Genomic DNA, 21,024 nt, shown 5'->3' with positions numbered 1-21,024 from the left:
CTATTTATTTTGAAATACATTGAAATTTAAAAAACGCTCATGTAATATTGTTTGATTTACAACTGCACATAACTCCCAAAATGTAATAATAAAGACTGAAATTGCGATTTTTCACTAAATGATTCAAAATTCAAATTATTTTGGTTGGAGCCAAGTTATTCTCGTTTACTGTGTAATTTACTACGCTTTGATATCCACCACCAACTACTGTAACTCAACAACAAAAAATGTATGGTGTGTCTATGCCTGCAAGTTGCTACAGTATGTCTGATATTTGTCTCATATTTTTCTCTGCTGCTTTCTTGGTTGAACCAGGTCTCGCTTGAAAAATCAATTCTCTCTCAATGTGACTAACCTGGATAAATAAAGGTTAAGTAAATCAAATAAAGTCAGTGTTAACAGAACAATAGAAGCCAGGGGATTCAAACACAGCAAATGTATTGCTCAAAAAAGTATACACATGAAAGAACAAATTGTACAAGTGGATTAAACAAATGTTTTTCCGTGATTGTAACAGTTGTAACAAATCCATGACCCATTTATCAGGGAATCTTTAAGATCCAATATGTATACTGACCGAAAAGGTGTTGGCTTGAAATTAAAATACATTATTAATCAGGGTGGAATGATATTGTTCAGATATCTGCAAGTGATTCAAAGTAGGCCTATTTTATCCAAGAAATGTTGAATAAATGCCAGGTGCTTTTGCATCATGTATGCAGTATTGGAACCAAACCATAATGTTTACAGAAAGGTAAACATTGGAGATTTTTGCAACAATTGACATTCAAAAAATTCGGAAAAGTTATTTGTGGTTTTTGTTTGAAGGTGAATATTCCTCTAGTAGTAGTGAGATACCGCTATGGTGAGATATCATATCCATTTTTCGGTCTTTGCCTCCTGATTTAATGGGCTTGACCAATAAGCAAAAACATGTCTCCAAACCTCGGCAGCATTCCAATCGGCACCCTATTCCCTATGTGTAGTGCACTTTGCTGGTGCTACTGCCTGGCCACCATCTCCTTCACCCACAGCCCTTCTTTCTCCCTCCCCCTGGGCCATCCCAGTGCAGCCTGCCTCCTGTGGGGTCCAGTCCCAGCGCCACACATGAAGCATGTGGTCATAGAAGGAACAGCTGGCCATCAGGCAGGACACTGCAGGGCTGTCCACGGCAGGGTTAGGACAGGCAGGTGGGCCTGCCACAGAGCTAGCAGATGACGGGGATAAACTCTCAGGTATGTAACGTCCTGTGTCATCCTCCAAGGAGGTGTCGAAGCTGGCAGTGGGAGATTCATACTGAATCCTTAGGTGTCCTCCTGTACGGCTCTCTGTTTGGGACTGTCTTGGCTCTGTGGTTTCCAGAGGGGAGCAGGGGGGAGGCTCCTCCAGGGAAAGCTGGGACCAGTCAGCCCCATAGGCCAGGGAATTGTGGAGGATATAGGAGGCTAGGACAGAACATGCTCCTCCGCTGCCCACTAGAGGAAGAAGTAAATATTACAGGTTTGACAAAATGACAAGACATAACTTGGGTCTTATTCATAAGAACACAGGGTAGAAAAACTTTTGCAATAAAAAAACAAGTGTTTCTTATTGGACAAATTCAGGTAGGCACCTCCCCGCTTCAGTTGTTTCCTTGTGAATACAACCCAGCTCTTCAACCAGACAGACATGGTAGTTGTGGCAAAGCGGCGAGTTTTCATGTGAGCAGCATCACGTCCCAGACAGTCAGACTCACCCATAGCTTGCTGGCAGTGAAGGATGTGGAAGTCGTTGTGCATGCAGGTAGCCAACAGCAAGTGCTCATGGGTAGGATGCCACTTCAGTCTCCACACTCCGCCACCCAGAGCACTCTCACTGAGAGGCTGACGCATGTTCCTCTCGTCCCACAGGAGCACCTGCTCGTCATAGCTACAGGACAGGAGAGAGTTCACATGATTCACTGCATCTCAAATGGAACACCATTCCCTATATAGTGCACTACTTTTGTCCCGAGTCCAGATATTTCCTATAGAGTGCACTACGTTTGAACAGAGCCCTATGGGCTCTGGTCAAAAGTAGTGCACTACATTGAGAACAGTGGGCCATTTCGGACGCAAGCACTATAGGGTTCGTATGGGCCTCAGGGTTTGACACCAATCTATCTTTCACACATCTGGTAAGTAACATCAATGAGTATGTTGATAGAAAAAACTGATTACTCAGCTTTTCTCCCAGGGACACATAGTGAATATAAAAAGGGGAGCTTGATGAATACAAGGATTATAGTATATTATAATACCAGCCTGGCCTTTTGAAAATAAAACACCTGACTGAAATAGTCCAATCACTGTTCATTTACCTGCCTGTGGCTAGAATGCGCTCCCGATGTGGACTACTGTGTACACTGCATACACCCATCGAGTGCCTTCAAGAGAGGAAAAACAGTATTGGTTACATGTTCATTTAAGACTTGTTTCTGATGCACCTACTTGGGGATGGCGAATGCATTTTGACTGCGTATTGTGTCAACATGCTCACCTCTTGCTGGTGAATGTGGGGGAAGAGGGACCCATCCTAAGATCCCATCCCTTAAGTTTGCAGTCATCCCCGCCTGCCAGGTGCATTCCATTCAGACAACACACACCCACACACCAACCCACACACACACACAGAAGATAAAAACATAGGATGTTTGTCACAACTTTTTAAAACACGAGGATCCCGTCTACTCAAAAAGCATGACAACCCTGATCACCTTATTAAGGCAAAGTGTAAACATCATCATCGCACAAGGAGGGGCAAACATTGAGGTTTCAGAAACAAAGACAGATAAACAGAAAATAGGATGGATAACACAGAACTTGACAGGAGAGTATTGAGCACTAAGCAGCCTGTATTAGCTAGATGTGTTTCGAGAGGGAGTGTTACCGGAGTAGACAAGCTGAGTATCCCAGTATGAGAACGCTGAGATCCAGGCTTCAAAGTCGTGGGCCTTCCACTGTGATACAGCAGTGAGACTGTTCTCCCCCAGGGACAAGACGTTGACACAGCCTGCAGAGTCACTGGACACCACACGCACGTCACTACTGCAGAGAGGAAGAGGAGAGGATACGCCATGGTTGCGTCTCAAATGGCACCCTATTCCCTATATTGTGCACTACTTTTAAACAGGGCCCACAGGGATGAAAACCCTAGGTAATCACATAACTTAGTACTATATCCTAAACAATTCTATTGCGCTGCTCTTTCCCTGACAATATTAAAATGTAAAATGACTTAAATGGAATATTAGGGATATGTCATCCTAAAATGATATTACTCCTGTCTGAGCAGACAAAACCATTCAAAATACTACATCAGAGAGCACAATTTAGCCACAGAGGATCAATAGTTTCCAAAAAGTTGCTGTGGATCAAGTTTTAGCATAAGCACTTAAAGACGGGAAGGCCACAATTTGGGCCGCATGCACGCCAAATATAGAACAGCTTGTTGCGTTGTGGCCAGAGACATATAATCCAAAGAAGGGTTTTGAAAACCTCTAAGCCTGGCAATTTGACTGTTAAACTCATGGGTACACTCGCTATTGCTGCCAGTCCTGACTTGAATGGATTATATTGCCATGGTTGGTTGCGGCTGTCAATTGGCCTTTCGCAAATTTCAAGATATAATTGCGAGAAAAACTTCGAAAACGTTCGGAAAGCAAATGCCTACTGCTGAAAATAGAAGACTAATCTGTCTGTAGAAGCCAACAATTTTTTTTCGCAACTACTTTTGAGCGATTCTGAGCGAACAACACTGTTTTTCTAAGTAGCTTATCTTGAAATAAGCTATTGGCATGAGTGCATCGGCCATCGCCGGTGAGTAGCCTAGGCTTCATCTTCATCATTCAGTGCCACTGGAAAGTTATTTAGTAGCCTACTGCAACCTATAATATACACTGAGTGAAAGAAAACATTGCGTTGCATCCCCTCTATCCTCAGTACAGCCCTTAATTCGTCGGGGCATGGACTCTACAAGGTGTCGAAAGCGTTCCACAGGGGTGATGGTCCATGTCTTCCCACAGTTGTGTCAAGTTGGCTGAATGTCCTTTGGGTGGTGGACCATTCTTGATATACACAGGAAACTGTTGAGCGTGATAAACCCAGCAGCTTTGCAGTTCTCGACACTCAAACCGGTTTTGTCTTGCCCATTCACCCTCTGAATGACACACATACACAATCCATGTCTCAATGCTTAAAAATAAAATAAAGGGGGATTAGAAATGATGCAAACAATTAAATTGATAGTACCTACAATCTGCAATATTAAAGCTGATCTACCCCCCCAAAATAAAATACAAATGATGTATTTTTGTTTTTTTTACCCCTTTTTCTCCCCAATTTCATAGTATCCAATTGGTAGTTACAGTCTTGTCTCATCGCTGCAACTCCCGTATGGACTCGGGAGAGGGAAAGGTCGAGAGCCATGCGTCCTCCAAAATACGACTCTGCCAAGCCGCACTGCTTCTTGACACAATACCCGCTTAACCCGGAAGCCAGCCGCACCAATATCCCGGAGGAAACAACGTACACCTGGCGACCGTGTCAGCGTGCATGCACCCGGCCCACTACAGGAGTCGCTAGAGCGCGATGGGACAAGGACATCCCTGCCGGCCAAACCCTCCCCTAACCCGGACGACGCTGGCCCAAATGGATCTCCCGGTCGCGACAGTGCTCAAACCAGGATCTCTAGTGGCACAGCTAGCACTGCAGTGTCTTAGACGACTGCGCCACTCGGGAGGCACAAATGATGTATTTTAACATGTAAATGACGTAGAATTGCATGAAATGCATTTATAAAAAGGCCCATTTATTTCAAGGCCCTGCAAAAGAAAATCCCCATGTGTGGAAATCCCCGCCAAAAATGCCTTTGTTCAACTGTATGCCACTACGGAAATGTGACTATAGATGCATGCAATGCTTTATAATTTAATCTTTATTTAACTAGGCGAGTCAGTTAAGAACAAATTCTTATTTACAATGACGGACTACACCGGCCAAACCTGGACGATGCTGGGCCAATTGTGTGCCGCACTATGGGACTCCCAATCACGGCCGGTTGTGATACAGCCTGGATTTCAACCAGGGTGTCTGTAGTGACGCCTCTAGCACCGAGATGCAGTGCCTTAGACAGCTGCACCACTCGGGAGCCCAAATAATTAACTTGAAAACAGACAAACCTACCACGGATATGCTTACATTTTGAAATTTTACTGACTATTAGAACATTAGTTGTCCAATCTGTGGCCTTTAGTAACCTCCCATGCAGCGTTCAGTATATCCCAAATGAAGCCATTATCCTCACCTGTTACCTCTTCCAGTGGACCAGTCTAATGACAGAGCCAACTTATCAGCGCCCAGTCCCAAACTGGTCACAGTCTGCAGAGCACACCGGCCTTCCTACTGGAGACACGTATCCATAAGAGCAATGCCCAAAGCTAGAGTTGCACAATTCCATAGTTTTTCTGAAATCCTGTTTAGAGGATTACAGATGTTGTGCTTATTCCATCCCGATTCCAGTAATATTGCAAATCAGGATATCTGGACAACCAGGGAATTTGGGGAAGTTACCAGAATTTTGCAACTCTAGCCCAAACACTCTTTAACATAACGGACATGGATATTCGACAGTGAATGAATCTGTATCTCACCTGACTGTCTATGAGTCTGTGCAGCTGTATCTCCCCACTGGCTGTAGCCATGCCCAACAGAGGCCTCTCTGACACTGGCACATGACACCTGAGAATAGAGGTATAGCAACAAAGTCATCATCAAGGCCAGGTGGAGGATCTCCATTGAAATAGCTTTTTTAGTTCCGGACGAGGTTTAATGTGTCAAGGAAACCAAAAAAAGATTGTAGCTGTTTGCGTCATCTTACCATTTTAGATCTAATATAGCTGGTGTGTCAATCCGCTGCAGCTCACTGAGGGGCGGACACATAGGTCCTTGTTGACGAAACTTGAACAGGTACAGTCGGCCAATCCGAGTAGCCGCGTCCTCTGGTCCCTGATGATTGCACAATGAGAGAACTGTTACACCCCCTTATACACACACACCAGAGTCCCAACGTGTATGAGAAGTAGCACCTTTCTGATATACAGTCAGTGACATACATCATGGAGTATACAGTCATACACTACATGACCAAAAGTATGTGGACAACCTGCTCATCGAACATCTCATTCCAAAAATCATGGGCATTAATATGGAGTTGGGCCCCCCCTTTGCTGCTATAACATCCTGCACTCTTCTGGGAAGGCTTTCCACTAGATGTTGGAATATTGCTGCGAGGACTTGCTTCCATTCAGCCACAAGAGCATTAATGAGGTCGGGCACTGATGGCTTAGATCGGGTTGCTTGTAGCTGGTTTGAGAATGATTTAAAAGACAGAACACAGTGTGTACTTACTGATGGCGTTAAGTCAGGATTTCTAGTCATAACAAAAGGTGTCCCACAAGGTTCGATTCTTGGTTCAGTTCTTTTCACAATTTATATTAACGGCATTGGTCTATTTGTACAAAACTGTAACTGTCATCTGTAAGTAGATGACACTGTTGTATACGCTACTGCCTCTACGGAAGCTCAGGCTCTGTTGACTCTTCAATCTGCTTTTACTACCTTGCAGAAAGCCTTGGTTGACCTGAAGTTGGTACTAAATGCTGGTAAAATCAAGTACATGTTATTTTACAAATCATGTAATGATGTAACTGATGATTTTTGCATAAGTACGTTAGATGGTGCCCCAATTGATCGTGTCCCCGCCTAAAAATATGGGCATCTGGATTGACGAAAAGCTATCTTTTCAAAAGCATGTTGACGAGTTAGTCAAGAAATTAAGAATTAAGTTGGGCTTCTTTTATAGGAATAGGGCTTGCCTTTCATTAAAAATAGTAGAAAACAGATAATTCAGTCTACATTTATTCCTGTTGAAGTGTATGGCGATATTATATACATGAATGCAGATGCCAGTGTTTTGGACACAATTTATCATAGCACACTTCGTTTTATAACATCTGACAGTTTTGACACTCACCACTGCATCTTTTAACATAAAGTTGGTTGGACATCACTAAAAACACGTAGGTTACTTCATCATTCTGTTTATAAAGCCTTGCTCAAACTACCAATTTACTTAACATCATTGTTGAAATATAGAAACTCGGATTACAACACTAGATCACAGGGTTGGTTAATGATGGATGATATTGATATTGTCCAAGATGGCTTAGCAGTTCAGACGTCATTTCTGTTTCGTATTGTCGTGTCCTGTATATATATATATTTACACCTTTCTTCGCATATCTTTTATATATTTTATTATCCAAGAACTCAACTACAAAAGCTTCCCTGCAAAAGCTTTCCTGCAACCCGCTTCACCAATTACAAAAAAGTATTATTTACCTCAAATCTGAAAAACCACCGTGGAAGCTAGCCAGGGGCTAATTCAGAAGCTAGCCAGAAAGCTAACCAGAAGCTATCCGATAGCTAGCCAGAAGCTAATCTGTAGCTGCCCAGAAATTAGCCGGTCTGCTGGCTAGCGTTGGTGTTTCAGCTGCCCATGTTTTGTGGTCATCAGCTATTCCTTTAGCTCGATAATCTACCGGCACTTTTGTGCAACGCGACTCGGACCGGAGCATTCCGGGACTTTTTTTCTCTCAGTTTCCCCGGATTTCAGCCGCAGGCTCTGGACATTTGCAGCTAGCTAGCTGCAAACCGTGTGACTATTAGCTTACGTCGATCCCGGAGCAAACTCAAATCATTCCGGAGCTAGCCAGCTGAGGAGTTCCATCAGCCATTCCTGGGCTACAGTCACCTATCCGGACCTGTTTTTTTGTTGTTTTGTTGTTGCTGCAGATACGGAGCCCCACCGGGCCTTCACGACTGACTGCCGACGTTATCTGCCCGAGGGAGTTATCCAACTGGCACCTCCGTCCCGACGTTACCTGAACGCTCATCTGGGGCCCGCTAACCGTTAGCTGTCTTATCGGCTGCTATCTGAATAAGTATATCGGACAATTATTATTATTATTTATTTATTTTATTTTTTTCTTGGGTCACTATATCTATTTTGCCAATTTGGATTGATCCCCTCTACCACACGGAACCCCACTAACCTACCGACGGAAACGCACGAGGTATCTACAAATAGACTTCCATACTATGCTATCTTGCTACCGATAGCCATCTACCCGGCCAGCTGTCTGGATCGCCGTGACCCCAACCAACCTCTACTCACTGGACCCTTATTGATCACTCGATTAAGCATGCCTCTCCTTAATGTAAATATGCCTTGTCCATTGCTGTTCTGGTTAGTGTTTATTGGCTTATTTCACTGTAGAGCCTCTAGCCCTGCCCACTATACCATATCCAACCTCACAGTTCCACCACCCACATATGCGATGACATCACCTGGTTTCAATGATGTTTCTAGAGACAATATCTCTCTCATCATCACTCAATACCTAGGTTTACCTCCACTGTATTCACATCCTACCATACCTTTGTCTGTACATTATTCCTTTAAGCTATTTTATCGCCCCCAGAAACTTCCTTTTACTCTCTGCTCTAGAAGTTCTAGACGACCAATTCTCATAGCTTTTAGCCGTACCCTTATCCTACTCCTCCTCTGTTCCTCTGGTGATGTAGAGGTGAATCCAGGCCCTGCAGTACCTAGCTCCACTCCTATTCCCCAGGCGCTCTCTTTTGATGACTTCTGTAACCGTAATAGCCTTGGCTTCATGCATGTTAACATTAGAAGCCTCCTCCCTAAGTTTGTTTTGTTCACTGCTTTAGCACACTCTGCCAACCCGGATGTTTTAGCCGTGTCTGAATCCTGGCTTAGAAAGACCACCAAAAATTCTGACATTTTCATCCCCAACTACAAGATTTTCAGACAAGATAGAACGGCCAAAGGGGGCGGTGTTGCAATCTATTGCAAAGATTGCCTGCAGAGTTCTGTTTTACTATCCAGGTCTGTTCCCAAACAATTTGAACTTCTACTTTTAAAAATCCACCTCTCTAAAAACAAGTCTCTCACCGTTGCCGCCTGCTATAGACCACCCTCTGCCCCCAGCTGTGCTCTGGACACTATATGTGAACTGATTGCCCCCCATCTATCTTCAGAGCTCGTGCTGCTAGGCGACCTACATTTTAACATGCTTAACACCCCAGCCACCCTACAATCTAAGCTTGATGCCCTCAATCTCACACAAATTATCAATGAACCTACCAGGTACCACCCCAATTCCGTAAACACGGGTACCCTCATAGATATCATCCTAACAAACTTGCCCTCCAAATACACCTCTGCTGTTTTCAACCAAGATCTCAGCGATCACTGCCTCATTGCCTGCATCCGTAATGGGTCAGCGGTCAAACGACCTCCACTCATCACTGTCAAACGCTCCCTGAAACACTTCAGCGAGCAGGCCTTTCTAATCGACCTGGCCGAGGTATCCTGGAAGGATATTGATCTCATCCCGTCAGTAGAGGATGCCTGGACATTTTTTTTAAATGCCTTCCTCACCATCTTGAATAAGCATGCCCCATTCAAGAAATTTAGAACCAGGAACAGATATAGCCCTTGGTTCTCTCCTGACCTGACTGCCCTTAACCAACAGAAAAACATCCTATGGCGTTCTGCATTAGCATCGAACAGCCCCCGTGATATGCAACTTTTCAGGGAAGCTAGAAACCAGTATACACAGGCAGTTAGAAAAGCCAAGGCTAGCTTTTTCAAGCAGAAATTTGCTTCCTGCAACACAAATTCAAAAAAGTTCTGGGACACTGTAAAGTCCATGGAGAATAAGAACACCTCCTCCCAGCTTCCAACTGCTCTGAAGATAGGAAACACTGTCACCACCGACAAATCCACTATAATTGAGAATTTCAATAAGCATTTTTCTACGGCTGGCCATGCTTTCCACCTGGCTACCCCTACCCCGGACAACAGCACTGCCCTCCCCTCTGCTACTCGCCCAAGCCTTCCCCATTTCTCTTTCTCCCAAATACAGTCAGCTGATGTTCTAAAAGAGCTGCAAAATCTGGACCCTTACAAATCAGCCGGGCTAGATAATCTGGACCCTTTCTTTCTAAAACTATCTGCTGAAATTGTTGCCACCCCTATTACTAGCCTTTTCAACCTCTCTTTCGTGTCGTCTGAGATTCCCAAAGATTGGAAAGCAGCTGCGGTTATCCCCCTCTTCAAAGGGGGGGACACTCTTGACCCTAACAGCTACAGACCTATATCTATCCTACCCTGCCTTTCTAAGGTCTTCGAAAGCCAAGTCAACAAACAGATTACCGACCATTTCGAATCCCACCATACCTTCTCCGCTATGCAATCTGGTTTCAGAGCTGGTCATGGGTGCACCTCAGCCACGCTCAAGGTCATAAACGATATCTTAACCGCCATCGATAGGAAACAATACTGTGCAGCCGTATTCATTGACCTGGCCAAGGCTTTTGACTCTGTCAATCACCACATCCTCATCGGCAGACTCGACAGCCTTGGTTTCTCTAATGATTGCCTCGCCTGGTTCACCAACTACTTCTCTGATCGAGTTCAGTGTGTCAAATCGGAGGGTCTGTTGTCCGGGCCTCTGGCAGTCTCCATGGGGGTGCCACAGGGTTCAATTCTTGGACCGACTCTCTTCTCTGTATACATCAATGATGTCGCTCTTGCTGCTGGTGATTCTCTGATCCACCTCTACGCAGACGACACTATTCTGTATACTTCTGGCCCTTCTTTTGACACTGTGTTAACAACCCTCCAGGCGAGCTTCAATGCCATACAACTCTCCTTCCGTGGCCTCCAATTGCTCTTAAATACAAGTAAAACTAAATGCATGCTCTTCAACCGATCGCTGCCTGCACCTGCCCGCCTGTCCAACATCACTACTCTGGACGGCTCTGACCTAGAATATGTGGACAACTACAAATACCTAGGTGTCTGGTTAGACTGTAAACTCTCCTTCCAGACTCACATCAAACATCTCCAATCCAAAGTTAAATCTAGAATTGGCTTCCTATTCCGCAACAAAGCATCCTTCACTCATGCTGCCAAACATACCCTTGTAAAACTGACCATCCTACCAATCCTCGACTTCGGTGATGTCATTTACAAAATAGCCTCCAAAACCCTACTCAATAAATTGGATGCAGTCTATCACAGTGCCATCCGTTTTGTCACCAAAGCCCCATATACTACCCACCACTGCGACCTGTACACTCTCGTTGGCTGGCCCTCGCTTCATACTCGTCGCCAAACCCACTGGTTCCAGGTCATCTACAAGACCCTGCTAGGTAAAGTCCCCCCTTATCTCAGCTCGCTGGTCACCATAGCAACACCTACCTGTAGCACGCGCTCCAGCAGGTTTATCTCTCTGGTCACCCCCAAAACCAATTCTTCCTTTGGCCGCCTCTCCTTCCAGTTCTCTGCTGCCAATGACTGGAACGAACTACAAAAATCTCTGAAACTGGAAACACTTATCTCCCTCACTAGCTTTAAGCACCAGCTGTCAGAGCAGCTCATAGATTACTGCACCTGTACATAGCCCATCTATAATTTAGCCCAAACAACTACCTCTTTACCTACTGTATTTATTTATTTATTTTGCTCCTTTGCACCCCATTATTTCTGTCTCTACTTTGCGCTTTCTTCCACTGCAAACCAACCATTCCAGTGTTTTTAGTTTTATTTTACTTGCTGTGTTGTATTTACTTCGCCACCATGGCCTTTTTATATTTTTATTTATTTATACATATATTTGTTTGCCTTCACCTCCCTTATCTCACCTCACTTGCTCACATTGTATATAGACTTATTTTTTTTTCACTGTATCATTGACTATATGTTTGTTTTACTCCATGTGTAACTATGTGTTGTTGTATGTGTCGAACTGCTTTGCTTTATCTTGGCCAGGTCGCAATTGTAAATGAGAACGTGTTCTCAATTTGCCTACCTGGTTAAATAAAGGTTAAATAAATAAAAATAAAAAATGGAGACTTCCCTTTACTTTTCCTACCAGGCCCCTATCATGTTAAATAATCTCCAAGTAATGCTTCATTTGGATGTGTTGTTGTCTCTGGGTCAGTTTAGGAGAAAGGGATTCTTATATTGATAAATGTGTTTGTTTTGTTTGTTAATTGTGTATATAATATTTGCTATTTGTTTAATTGTGTGTTTTAAGTTGTGTATAATTTTATTTTCCTGTATTGTTACCAGGGCACATTTGCAAATGAGACCTAGGTCTCAATGTGTTTTTCCCTGGTTAAATGAAAAGTTACCTGTTTGGGATACCGGATGAAAAGCATGCCCAAAGTAAACTGCCTGCTACTCAGGCCCAGAAGCTAGGATATATATAATTGGTAGATTTGGATAGAAAACACTCTAAAGTTTCTAAAACTGTTAAAAATATGTCTGTGAGTATAACAGAACTTATTTGGCAGGCGAAACACAGAGGACAAACCATCCAGGATTTTTTTTTGTTGAATTGCTTTTCTATGGGAATCTAGATTTCTGAGGCATCTGGTTGCAGTTCATAGGGCTTCCACTAGATGTCAACAGTCTTTAGAAATTGGTTGATGTTTTTCTTTTGAGTAAAGAAGAAGTATGGCTGTTCAGACTGAGTGTCGAGTCTAGAGTACTGTTGTGTTTGGGGCGCACGCTTCACTTTAATTTTATCCACTATTGAATACAGTTTATTCCGTCTTAAATTTTATCGATTATATACGTTTTAAAATATCTGAAGGTGGATTAGGAAAGTTGTTTGAAATGTTTGGACGAAGATTACAGGTAATTTATTAGATAATGTGTAGTCATGTTGGGCGAGTTGGAACCGGTGTTTTTCTGAATCAAACGCGCCAAATAAATGGACATTTTGGGGATATAACGACGGACTTAATTGAACAAAAGGACCATTTGTGATGTTTATGGAACATATTGGAGTGCCAACAGAAAAAGATCTTCAAAGGTAAGGCATGAATTATATCGTTATTTCTGAGTTTTGTGTCTCGCCTGGCGGGTTGAAATATGATTGTCATGTGTTTGTTTGATGGGGTGCTGTCGTCAGATAATCGCATGGTTTGCTTTCGCCGTAAAGCCTTTTTGAAATCTGACACGGTGGCTGGATTAACAAGAAGTTAAGCTGTATTTTGATGTACTACACTTGTGATTGTATGAAAGTTAAATATTTCTAATAATTTATGTTGAATTCCGCGCTCTACAATTCACCGGATGTTGTTGAAACGTTCCGCTAGCGGAACCCCTAGCCGTAAAAGGTTTTAATAAATGTTGGGCGATTAGGCCTGGCTCGCAGTCGCCGTTCCAATTCATCCCAAAGGTGTTTGATGAAGTTGAGGTCAGGGCTCTGTGCAGGCCAGTCAAGTTCTTCCACACCGATCTCGACAAACCATTTCTGTATGGACCTCACTTTGTGCACAGGGGCATTGTAATGCTGAAACAGGAAAGGGCCTTCCCCAAACTACTAGTACAAAGTTCGACGCACAGAACAGACTAGAATTGTATGCTGTAGCGTTAAGATTTCCCTAAGGGGCCTAGCCAAACTTTACAGTTGGCACTATGCATTCGGGCAGGTAGCGTTCTACTGGCATCCTTCAAACCCAGATTTGTCTGTCGGACTGCCAGATGATGAAGCGTGATTCATCACTCCAGAGAACGCGTTCCCACTGCTCCAGAGTCCAATGGTGTCAAGCTTTACACCACTCCAGCTGCTGCTCGGCTTCCCGACGAACAGTTATTGTGCTGATGTTGCTTTCAAAGGCAGTTTGGAACTCGGTAGAGTGTTGCAACCAAGGACAGAGGATTTTTAAGTGCTACACGCTTCATTAAACACTCGGCGGTCCGTTCTGTGAGATTGTGTGACCAACCATTTCGGGGCTGAGCAGTTGTTGCTCCTAGACGTTTCCACGTCACAATAACAGCACTTAAAGTTGACCGGGGCAGCTCTAGCAGGCCAACAATTTGACAAACTAGGTGGCATCCTATGACGGTGCCACATTGAAAGTCACTGAGCTCTTCAGTAAGGCCATTCTACTGATAATGTTTGTCTATGGAGATTGCATGGCTGTGTGCTCGATTTTATACACCTGTCAGCATTGGGTGTAGCTGAAGTAGCTGAATCCACTCATTTCACGAAGAGTCCACATACACTATATATACAAAAGTATCTTAGCTTTGATTGTCTGCTTGTCTAACGATAGTATCTACAATCTTACCCCATCTGTCCCTTTCTGCAGTTGATATGTTCCACATGCCAGTATGTTGTGCCACTGTGGGATGGGGCACCACTCCACTGTGTCGGCACTCAGCTCTGTGTCGAACACCTGTAGACTGCGGGTCCTTGACTTCCAAGCCATCGCAAAATGTTCTGCATATTACTGGACCACAGCACCAGTCAAATATGCAAATATGGACAGTGTCAACAATTATTATGCCAGGATAACACAGCCCACCATCAACAACATGAACACGGGTAACCTAGGATTGGATCAAATATTAGTTAACTAGCTAGCTAACTAACTATTTAACTGCTGGTTGAGATACATGCAACATAAACAAGCTAGCCTCCAGCTAGAGCATATATTTAGCAAAACCAGCACTAACGTTACTGTTAACAAGCTATAATTTACCTCCCTACTTGGCTAGCAACAGGCGTCTAGACGAACATCTAGCTAGCTACACAGTTCAAACTATAGTATTTCGATTTAATTATAACGCACATAATATCCCAATACGCTATATTTGTTTACAGATCAGCATATATTCTGATAAAGAAATTAGAAACATACATGTGAAGCAGCTATTCGGCTGGCAAACACTTCCTGAATGACGCTGCCACGTCACCGACTGGGGGCTAGATTCAGCATCGAAACGTTGCACAATGTTACATAGACGTGGGATATCACAAGCCACCCACTGGCAACCACACACAGTGTAGGTTCCCTGACCATCAGCTCATGTCCACACCAACACAAAATATGGATGGAAATCTACCGTTGACCCAATCATCGTATTGCACCGTGGTAGATACAAAAGACCAGTCTAAACTAATATGCTACACGCATACAACATCTGGGATATTCAATGTTGGGTGAGTGTTGATAGCTATCTAGACATTTCCGTATGGGTAGAAACCTTGCGTTATAACGACGTAAACTGACCAGAAAACTGACCTAGCGAGCTACAGTAGTTGTGGACATGTAGCTAGCTATTTATTATACATTAGCGATTATACAGTTTTGCTCAAATAGAGAGGCGATCTCATCTCATCGCCTCGGGTGAATCACAGTAAGCTCGTGCTGCAGTGTTCAGGTTAGTGCTAACAACAACAACAAAGCTGCCGCCAGTGGTACTATATAGATATTGCTATAATATTCACCTGTAAAATAAATATCCATGACATTGGTGTGGTCACACATGCAGCTGACATCACACTTGTTTTCTGTTTCAGCTTGACAAATGCCTTTGATGTGTGGAGCACAGATTTCACCGAGGAGACATTGAACCAGTTTGTATGTATCCTGTACATATGTATGTACATATGTAGGTTCTTAATGAGTTATTTTGGCATTTCCCCTCTGTATATGATAACAAAATGACATGCACATTTATTTTCAGAGACAGAAGTTTGCCTTAAAGTCAACAGAGGAATTTATCCTGAAAATCAGGTATGTTTATCGCATTTCCCAGATTATTTTAATCCAAGGACCTCATGCACTCCTTGATATCCTTACAAGATCCTTGACACTTTCCATGCCTTTACAATACTTGCATATTCCTTTTATTCCTCCCCTCTCCTCTCCTATGTTCTTCCAGGTCTGCGTGTGGGAGTGGGAGTGTGTCGGTATCGGTGCAGGACACCAGTGCAGTGCTCTATGTAGTGGCCAGTCCAGGAGACCTGAGTGTGACTCTGTCCAGGCTAAAAGAACAAGAGGCTAAAGAGGTCCTGAGAGAGCTGCTGTTTAGAATGGCAGACAGCCTGACCCATTTAAACAATACTGGTGAGGTTAGGGACAAAGCTCTTATACAGCATACAAAGTTCTCCTCACATACTGTACTCTTTCCAATCTAGGGAAGGCCTTGCTAACTGCTGTTACAGAATGCATGTGTACTCTTACCACACGGTCTTTATGTTCTCTGTTGTGTTACTATGTTCTGTCCAGCAGGCCCTGCCTCATTCAGTCCTGGGAAGAGTCCGCACAAACGGAATACAGGTGCTGTGTGACAAGTTCTCTTCATCTTCTTTTTTCTGTAGATATGTATTTTTAGTTGCCTTGGTAAATTACAATAGAACATAGCTCATCCTCTAACGTATGAGGATGAGCTATCCTCATAGCTCATCCTCATAGAGGTGCATTAGGAACGATGATGTATAGTAAATGCCACTCTTGCTCTTTCAGACTTTGAGCCAAGGAGACACCAGCAGAGTGGCCAAACTATGGCAGTCAAGAAGCGTCTCCCAGGAGATTCTCTCATCAACCCAGGAACTAAGAGGTAGGTACCTTCTCACTGAGATCAGGACAGTGGATGTGTCCCAAATGGCACCCTATCTCATATATAGTGTACTGTTTTTTTACCAGAGCCCATAGGTCTCAGTTTAAAAGTAGTGCGCTATAAAGGGATAGGCCTTAATTCCAAAATAGTCCACTAATTTAAAAGGCTGGGCCCTGGTCAAAAGTAGTGCACTATAACTGGAATAGGGTGGCATTTTGGACGTAGCGAGAGACGGTCTTTACATACTGTATTTACATGCATCTGCATGCAAATAATGTGAAGAGACAAGTTCACTATTATTTATGTTTTTCTGACCTTTTTCAGAAAGCGTCAAGCAACCGGGGTGGCATTTGATGAAGAAGACGATCAATGATGATTTGCTAAGAGGAATGACCACAGTTGCTTTCCATCCTTGCTGTCACATTTCTCCAGCATACAAACAATATAGTGCATGAATATTCTTTTAATCCACTAACACTAATCCATACAACTTCAACAAAAAAAAGATATACCTATTTAATGAATACTGTCCAAATGATGACAATCTACTTTTTAAGGACTAATGGGGTAGAGTCCCAAATGGCACTCATTCCCTACTTGGTGCACTACTTTTGACCAGATCCCTATGGGGCATGATTAAAAGTAGTGCACTATATAGGGGGCATGATTAAAAGTAGTGCACTATATAGGGTGCAATTTTAGACGCACTCATTATCATTACCTTAATCACTGTGGGAAGACTTGAAACATGATATTTAAAAAAATATATAATAATAATAATTCTCCCCAATTTCCGTGGTATTTAATTGGTAGTTACAGTCTTGTCTCATCGCTGCAACTCCCGTACGGACTCGGGAGAGGCGAAGGTCGTGAGCTGTGCGTCTTCCGAAACACAACCCAACCAAACCGCACTGCTTCTTGACACAGTGCCCGCTTAACCCGGAAGCCAGCCGCACCAATGTGTCGGAGGAAACACCGTACACCTAGCTACCGTGTCAGCGTGCATTGCGCCCGGCATGCCACAGGATTCGCTAGTGCGCAAACGGACATCCCTGCCGGCCAAACCCTCCACTAACCCGGACGCAGCTGGGCCAATTGTGCACCGCCCCATGGGTCTCCCGGCTGCAACAGAGCCTGGACTCGAACCCAGAATCTCTAGTGGCACAGCCTTAGACCACTGCGCCACTCAAGAGGCCCGTATTTTAATCTTTTAACTTTATAATAATCATTACTTTTTAAAGCCATTCTCCTTGTCCAAACATTCATGTCGATTTGTTCTAATAACATAATTATAATTTTTAACAAGAGTCAAATCTGCTCAGGAAACCATGAAATGGATAGTGTATATCAGACTATGATTCTCATATCTATATTGTTAGCAAAATGACTGCAAGCCTTCAAAGAGCATGCACAGTAAACTATTTGGTTATAATACCTAATGTTGAAGGTAGCTACTAGAATACCATAATTAAATGTATGATTAAAACCATAGATAAAAAGGACCCAATTGATACCTGATTTATTTGTCATTTCTTTTGTTTAAAAATCCAGATCACCCAACGTGAAGCACAGAATACAGAAACAACAGTAGAATCAGCAACAAGTCCAAATGTAACGCAAGAAGAACAAATATGAACAGATGCTTTACAACAGAAAAATGTCAGACACATTTTCATAAAATATATAGATATATATTATATTCATATGCACACATACACTACCTGGGTAAATTCCAAAGCATTTTTGCTTAGGAGCAAAGCCAAGTAACCACTAGATTGATGAAAAAAAAAAAATATCTCATTGTATTTGCACCCATGTAGAATTGCACCTAATTCTCATATTTGCTGGTGTCGTTTAAAAAAACATTTATTTTTTTTAACATTTACTCCAGAGACCTTTGAACAATAAGTTTTTGTCAATTTTACATTTGTTTTTTTAAATCAAGTTTTTTTCTCCTCAGGGAAAACTTCAAATACATTTAAGTATTCAGAGATGTTGGGTGGCAACAACAGTTGCAATAGATCAAATAATGATCAAAACCATCTAAAATGGTCCTAAACCACATCGCTGTTCCTTTGACATCCAGAGTCACAGAACTCTGGTTAAAGCAGAGCATCACGGTCATCATTTAGTCTGAGTCAAGTTAGCCTCAAGTTCATTACATCTTTCCTCACGGCTTTTCAGACCCAACAAATACAGGTAGCGTTAATTAAACACATTTCAAAGACAGTCTTGGTTTCTCATTCTCATATTAGTTCACATGAAAAATTATAATTTTATCCTGGACTTCAGTAAAACATTTCACCTACTTTACATTCTGAGGAAAACAAATTACAACAATTAGTTTCCTTGTTTAATAGTAAAAGGATAACAACCACCCCAGTCAAGATATTTTTTTTTCAAATAAGTCCCACATTAAGAAATCAATGTGTTAAATTACATAGAATTAGTCCATGAAATAACTTAAGCAATTTCTGAGAGGAATAAAGAGAGATCACAACTATATCTTTACAACACAAACACCCCATGAACATATCCATTTCAAATCACATGGCAACATACATATTCAAGAAATGACAAACATTTCTCTTCATTAATGACGTGGTGTGGGTGTTCTTCAAAATTCTAATATGCTCCAACTTCCAAAAAAATAAGTCAGCTGACTTGAAAGCATCTTGTAAATCATACAATCTCAAGTTCAAACTAAACAATGATCAGAAAGTTCAACTTCTTTTTCTCACAGTGATGGTAGTGCAGTAGTGTATGCTTATTATTGTAAATCCTGTATGTGTCCTTTCTTATAGGTATTACAGGATAGAGTCATTATTAAGTTCAGTTCTTTTCACGGTTTTTGATTACTTAAATTATCTTGTTGATTACCTTCATTGTAAAGTAAGTTATTACATAGTGTCCAACAGGATCTTGTCGAAAGAAACAAATCATTATGATTTGTAGAAGCACAAACTTCAGCATTCAGTAGAAAGTGCTCTAATTATCATGTCGAGACAAAAATATACAGTGTCCAAATGAAGAGGCTAGAGATTTGGGAGGCACCCTCAGCATCATCAACATATAGAATCATTCCGTTACATTCTCTTACAAGAGGAAATCTGGTGGAGCTTTCCTCTGACTCAAATATTTCAAATAAAAGGTTTCAAATAAAAGGCCAATGATTCAGGACTCACGTCAAAACTTACTTAGCTATCAACCATCATCAGTTATTGCGAAATCAATCACAGATCCGATATCTGTTCTGTATACATTTCAATATGTCCTGTATACATTTAGAAAATAAATCATTCTTCTTGCCACAGAAAAATATATATATACTGTATGACACAACACTAGTTTGACTGGTTTCATGACAGCATGCTCTCAAGGCAGGTAGAGGATTTTAAAGGGGGTTGGGGTGGAATCTCTGGTTGAATATGAACGTTGAGTCCCAAATGGCACCCTATTCCCTTCAGTACATGATGCACTACTATTGAACAGAGCCCCATGGGCCATGGTCAAAAGTAGTGCACTATATAGGGAATAGGGTGCGATTTAGGACGCAACCTTGTACTTTGGCAGGGACGGAACACATTTGACCAATGTTGAATCACAAATTCACTGCGTCAAACATCTGATAAAAGATTAGACTCAGTAAAGTGGTCATATCAGAAGGAATTATATTATATTTTGTGACATCATCGGCAGTGAATGAAGCCAACTTACTAGTAGCGACATTAATACCTAATCAGACCTTTTGATTTCAGTCCATTCTAGATGGACCACATTGGTTTTCAGTGTTCCCATCTATCAATATATATATAAAAAAAATACATATAAACATTCCTATAACAACATATCTCCATTAAAATACAAGCATTCTCATTGTAGCAGTATGTTTCCCATGACAGAAGACCTATCTCTTCGTCACCTCAGCCTTTAACCATGGCTAACTCTGTGACAGCTTTGAGAGGCTGACTTCACTTTTCTTTTCTGTCCTCACTTTTCTCTCCTCCACTGTGTTTCCTTCTCTGAGTCCAATGCCTCAGTCTCTGTCACTGTTAGGTGCTTGAGGCTAAAAATGAAATGTATCTTACTTTCCCCTGGGTAGATAGAGACGGTACAATCTCTTCCTCGTACATGTAAATCAGTGGAGGCTGGTGGGAGGAGCTATAGGAGGATGGGCTCATTGTAATGGCTGGAATTAAATCAATGGAACGGAGTCAAACATTCCAGCCCTTACAATGAGCCCTGCCTCCTATAGCTCCTCCCACCAGCCTCCTCTGATGTATATTTCCTCCTCTCTCTTTCTAATAGACACACCCTCTCTGAATTTCCTCCTCCCACTTTGTATATCTAGCCACACCCTCTCCGAGTTTCCTCCTCCCACGTGGTCTGTCCAGCCACGCCCCCTCTCTGAGTTTCCACAGTTCAACAGACAGTATCTGTGTTAAAGGAGAGCTGCACCTGCCATGGAGACATACAGGTGATTAGTAAAGG

The 21,024-nt window shown here is 42.5% G+C and overlaps 3 protein-coding genes across 7 annotated transcripts in view; 1 reads left to right on the top strand and 2 right to left on the bottom strand.

Annotated features, from left to right (window-relative positions):
* Window positions 1-421: 421 nt before the first annotated feature.
* dph7 (diphthamide biosynthesis 7) lies at window positions 422-14,953 on the bottom strand. Of its 3 annotated transcripts, none has more exons than XM_071402538.1 (10): window positions 14,829-14,953; window positions 14,256-14,417; window positions 5,896-6,023; window positions 5,669-5,756; window positions 5,323-5,417; window positions 2,908-3,065; window positions 2,518-2,590; window positions 2,339-2,404; window positions 1,736-1,908; window positions 422-1,475 (listed from the first exon to the last, which is right to left on the bottom strand). In XM_071402538.1, exons 2-10 carry the CDS (start codon window positions 14,394-14,396, stop codon window positions 970-972), a joined length of 1,428 nt encoding a protein of 475 aa, XP_071258639.1. In that variant the 5' UTR covers window positions 14,397-14,417; window positions 14,829-14,953; the 3' UTR covers window positions 422-969. The 3 variants fall into 3 exon arrangements, with proteins under 3 accessions (XP_071258639.1, XP_071258640.1, XP_071258638.1); XM_071402539.1 differs by having other exon boundaries at window positions 14,256-14,407; window positions 14,829-14,893; XM_071402537.1 differs by lacking the exons at window positions 14,256-14,417; window positions 14,829-14,953 and adding an exon at window positions 11,371-11,565.
* On the top strand, window positions 14,924-18,051 carry LOC139576423 (protein PAXX-like). 2 transcript variants are annotated; one of them, XM_071402541.1, is made up of 7 exons: window positions 14,924-15,130; window positions 15,491-15,551; window positions 15,658-15,707; window positions 15,856-16,040; window positions 16,206-16,253; window positions 16,440-16,533; window positions 16,858-18,051. In XM_071402541.1, the coding sequence occupies exons 1-7, from the start codon at window positions 14,997-14,999 to the stop codon at window positions 16,904-16,906; spliced, it is 621 nt and encodes a 206-aa protein (XP_071258642.1). In that variant the 5' UTR covers window positions 14,924-14,996; the 3' UTR covers window positions 16,907-18,051. The 2 variants fall into 2 exon arrangements, with proteins under 2 accessions (XP_071258642.1, XP_071258641.1); XM_071402540.1 differs by having other exon boundaries at window positions 16,203-16,253.
* The window catches only part of abca2 (ATP-binding cassette, sub-family A (ABC1), member 2), an 87,429-nt gene continuing 84,440 nt past the window's right edge, over window positions 18,036-21,024 (bottom strand). For both annotated transcript variants that reach the window (XM_071402535.1, XM_071402536.1), the window contains exon 50: window positions 18,036-20,991. In XM_071402535.1, coding sequence (XP_071258636.1) covers window positions 20,956-20,991 — 36 coding nt within the window. In that variant the 3' untranslated portion in view covers window positions 18,036-20,955. The remainder of the gene's footprint in view (window positions 20,992-21,024) is intronic.

This window comes from Salvelinus alpinus, chromosome 5 (genome assembly GCF_045679555.1).
Source record: "Salvelinus alpinus chromosome 5, SLU_Salpinus.1, whole genome shotgun sequence".
NCBI lineage: Eukaryota > Metazoa > Chordata > Actinopteri > Salmoniformes > Salmonidae > Salvelinus > Salvelinus alpinus.
Note: the sequence above shows the minus strand (reverse complement) of the source record. Positions and strands in the feature narration are given on the sequence as shown.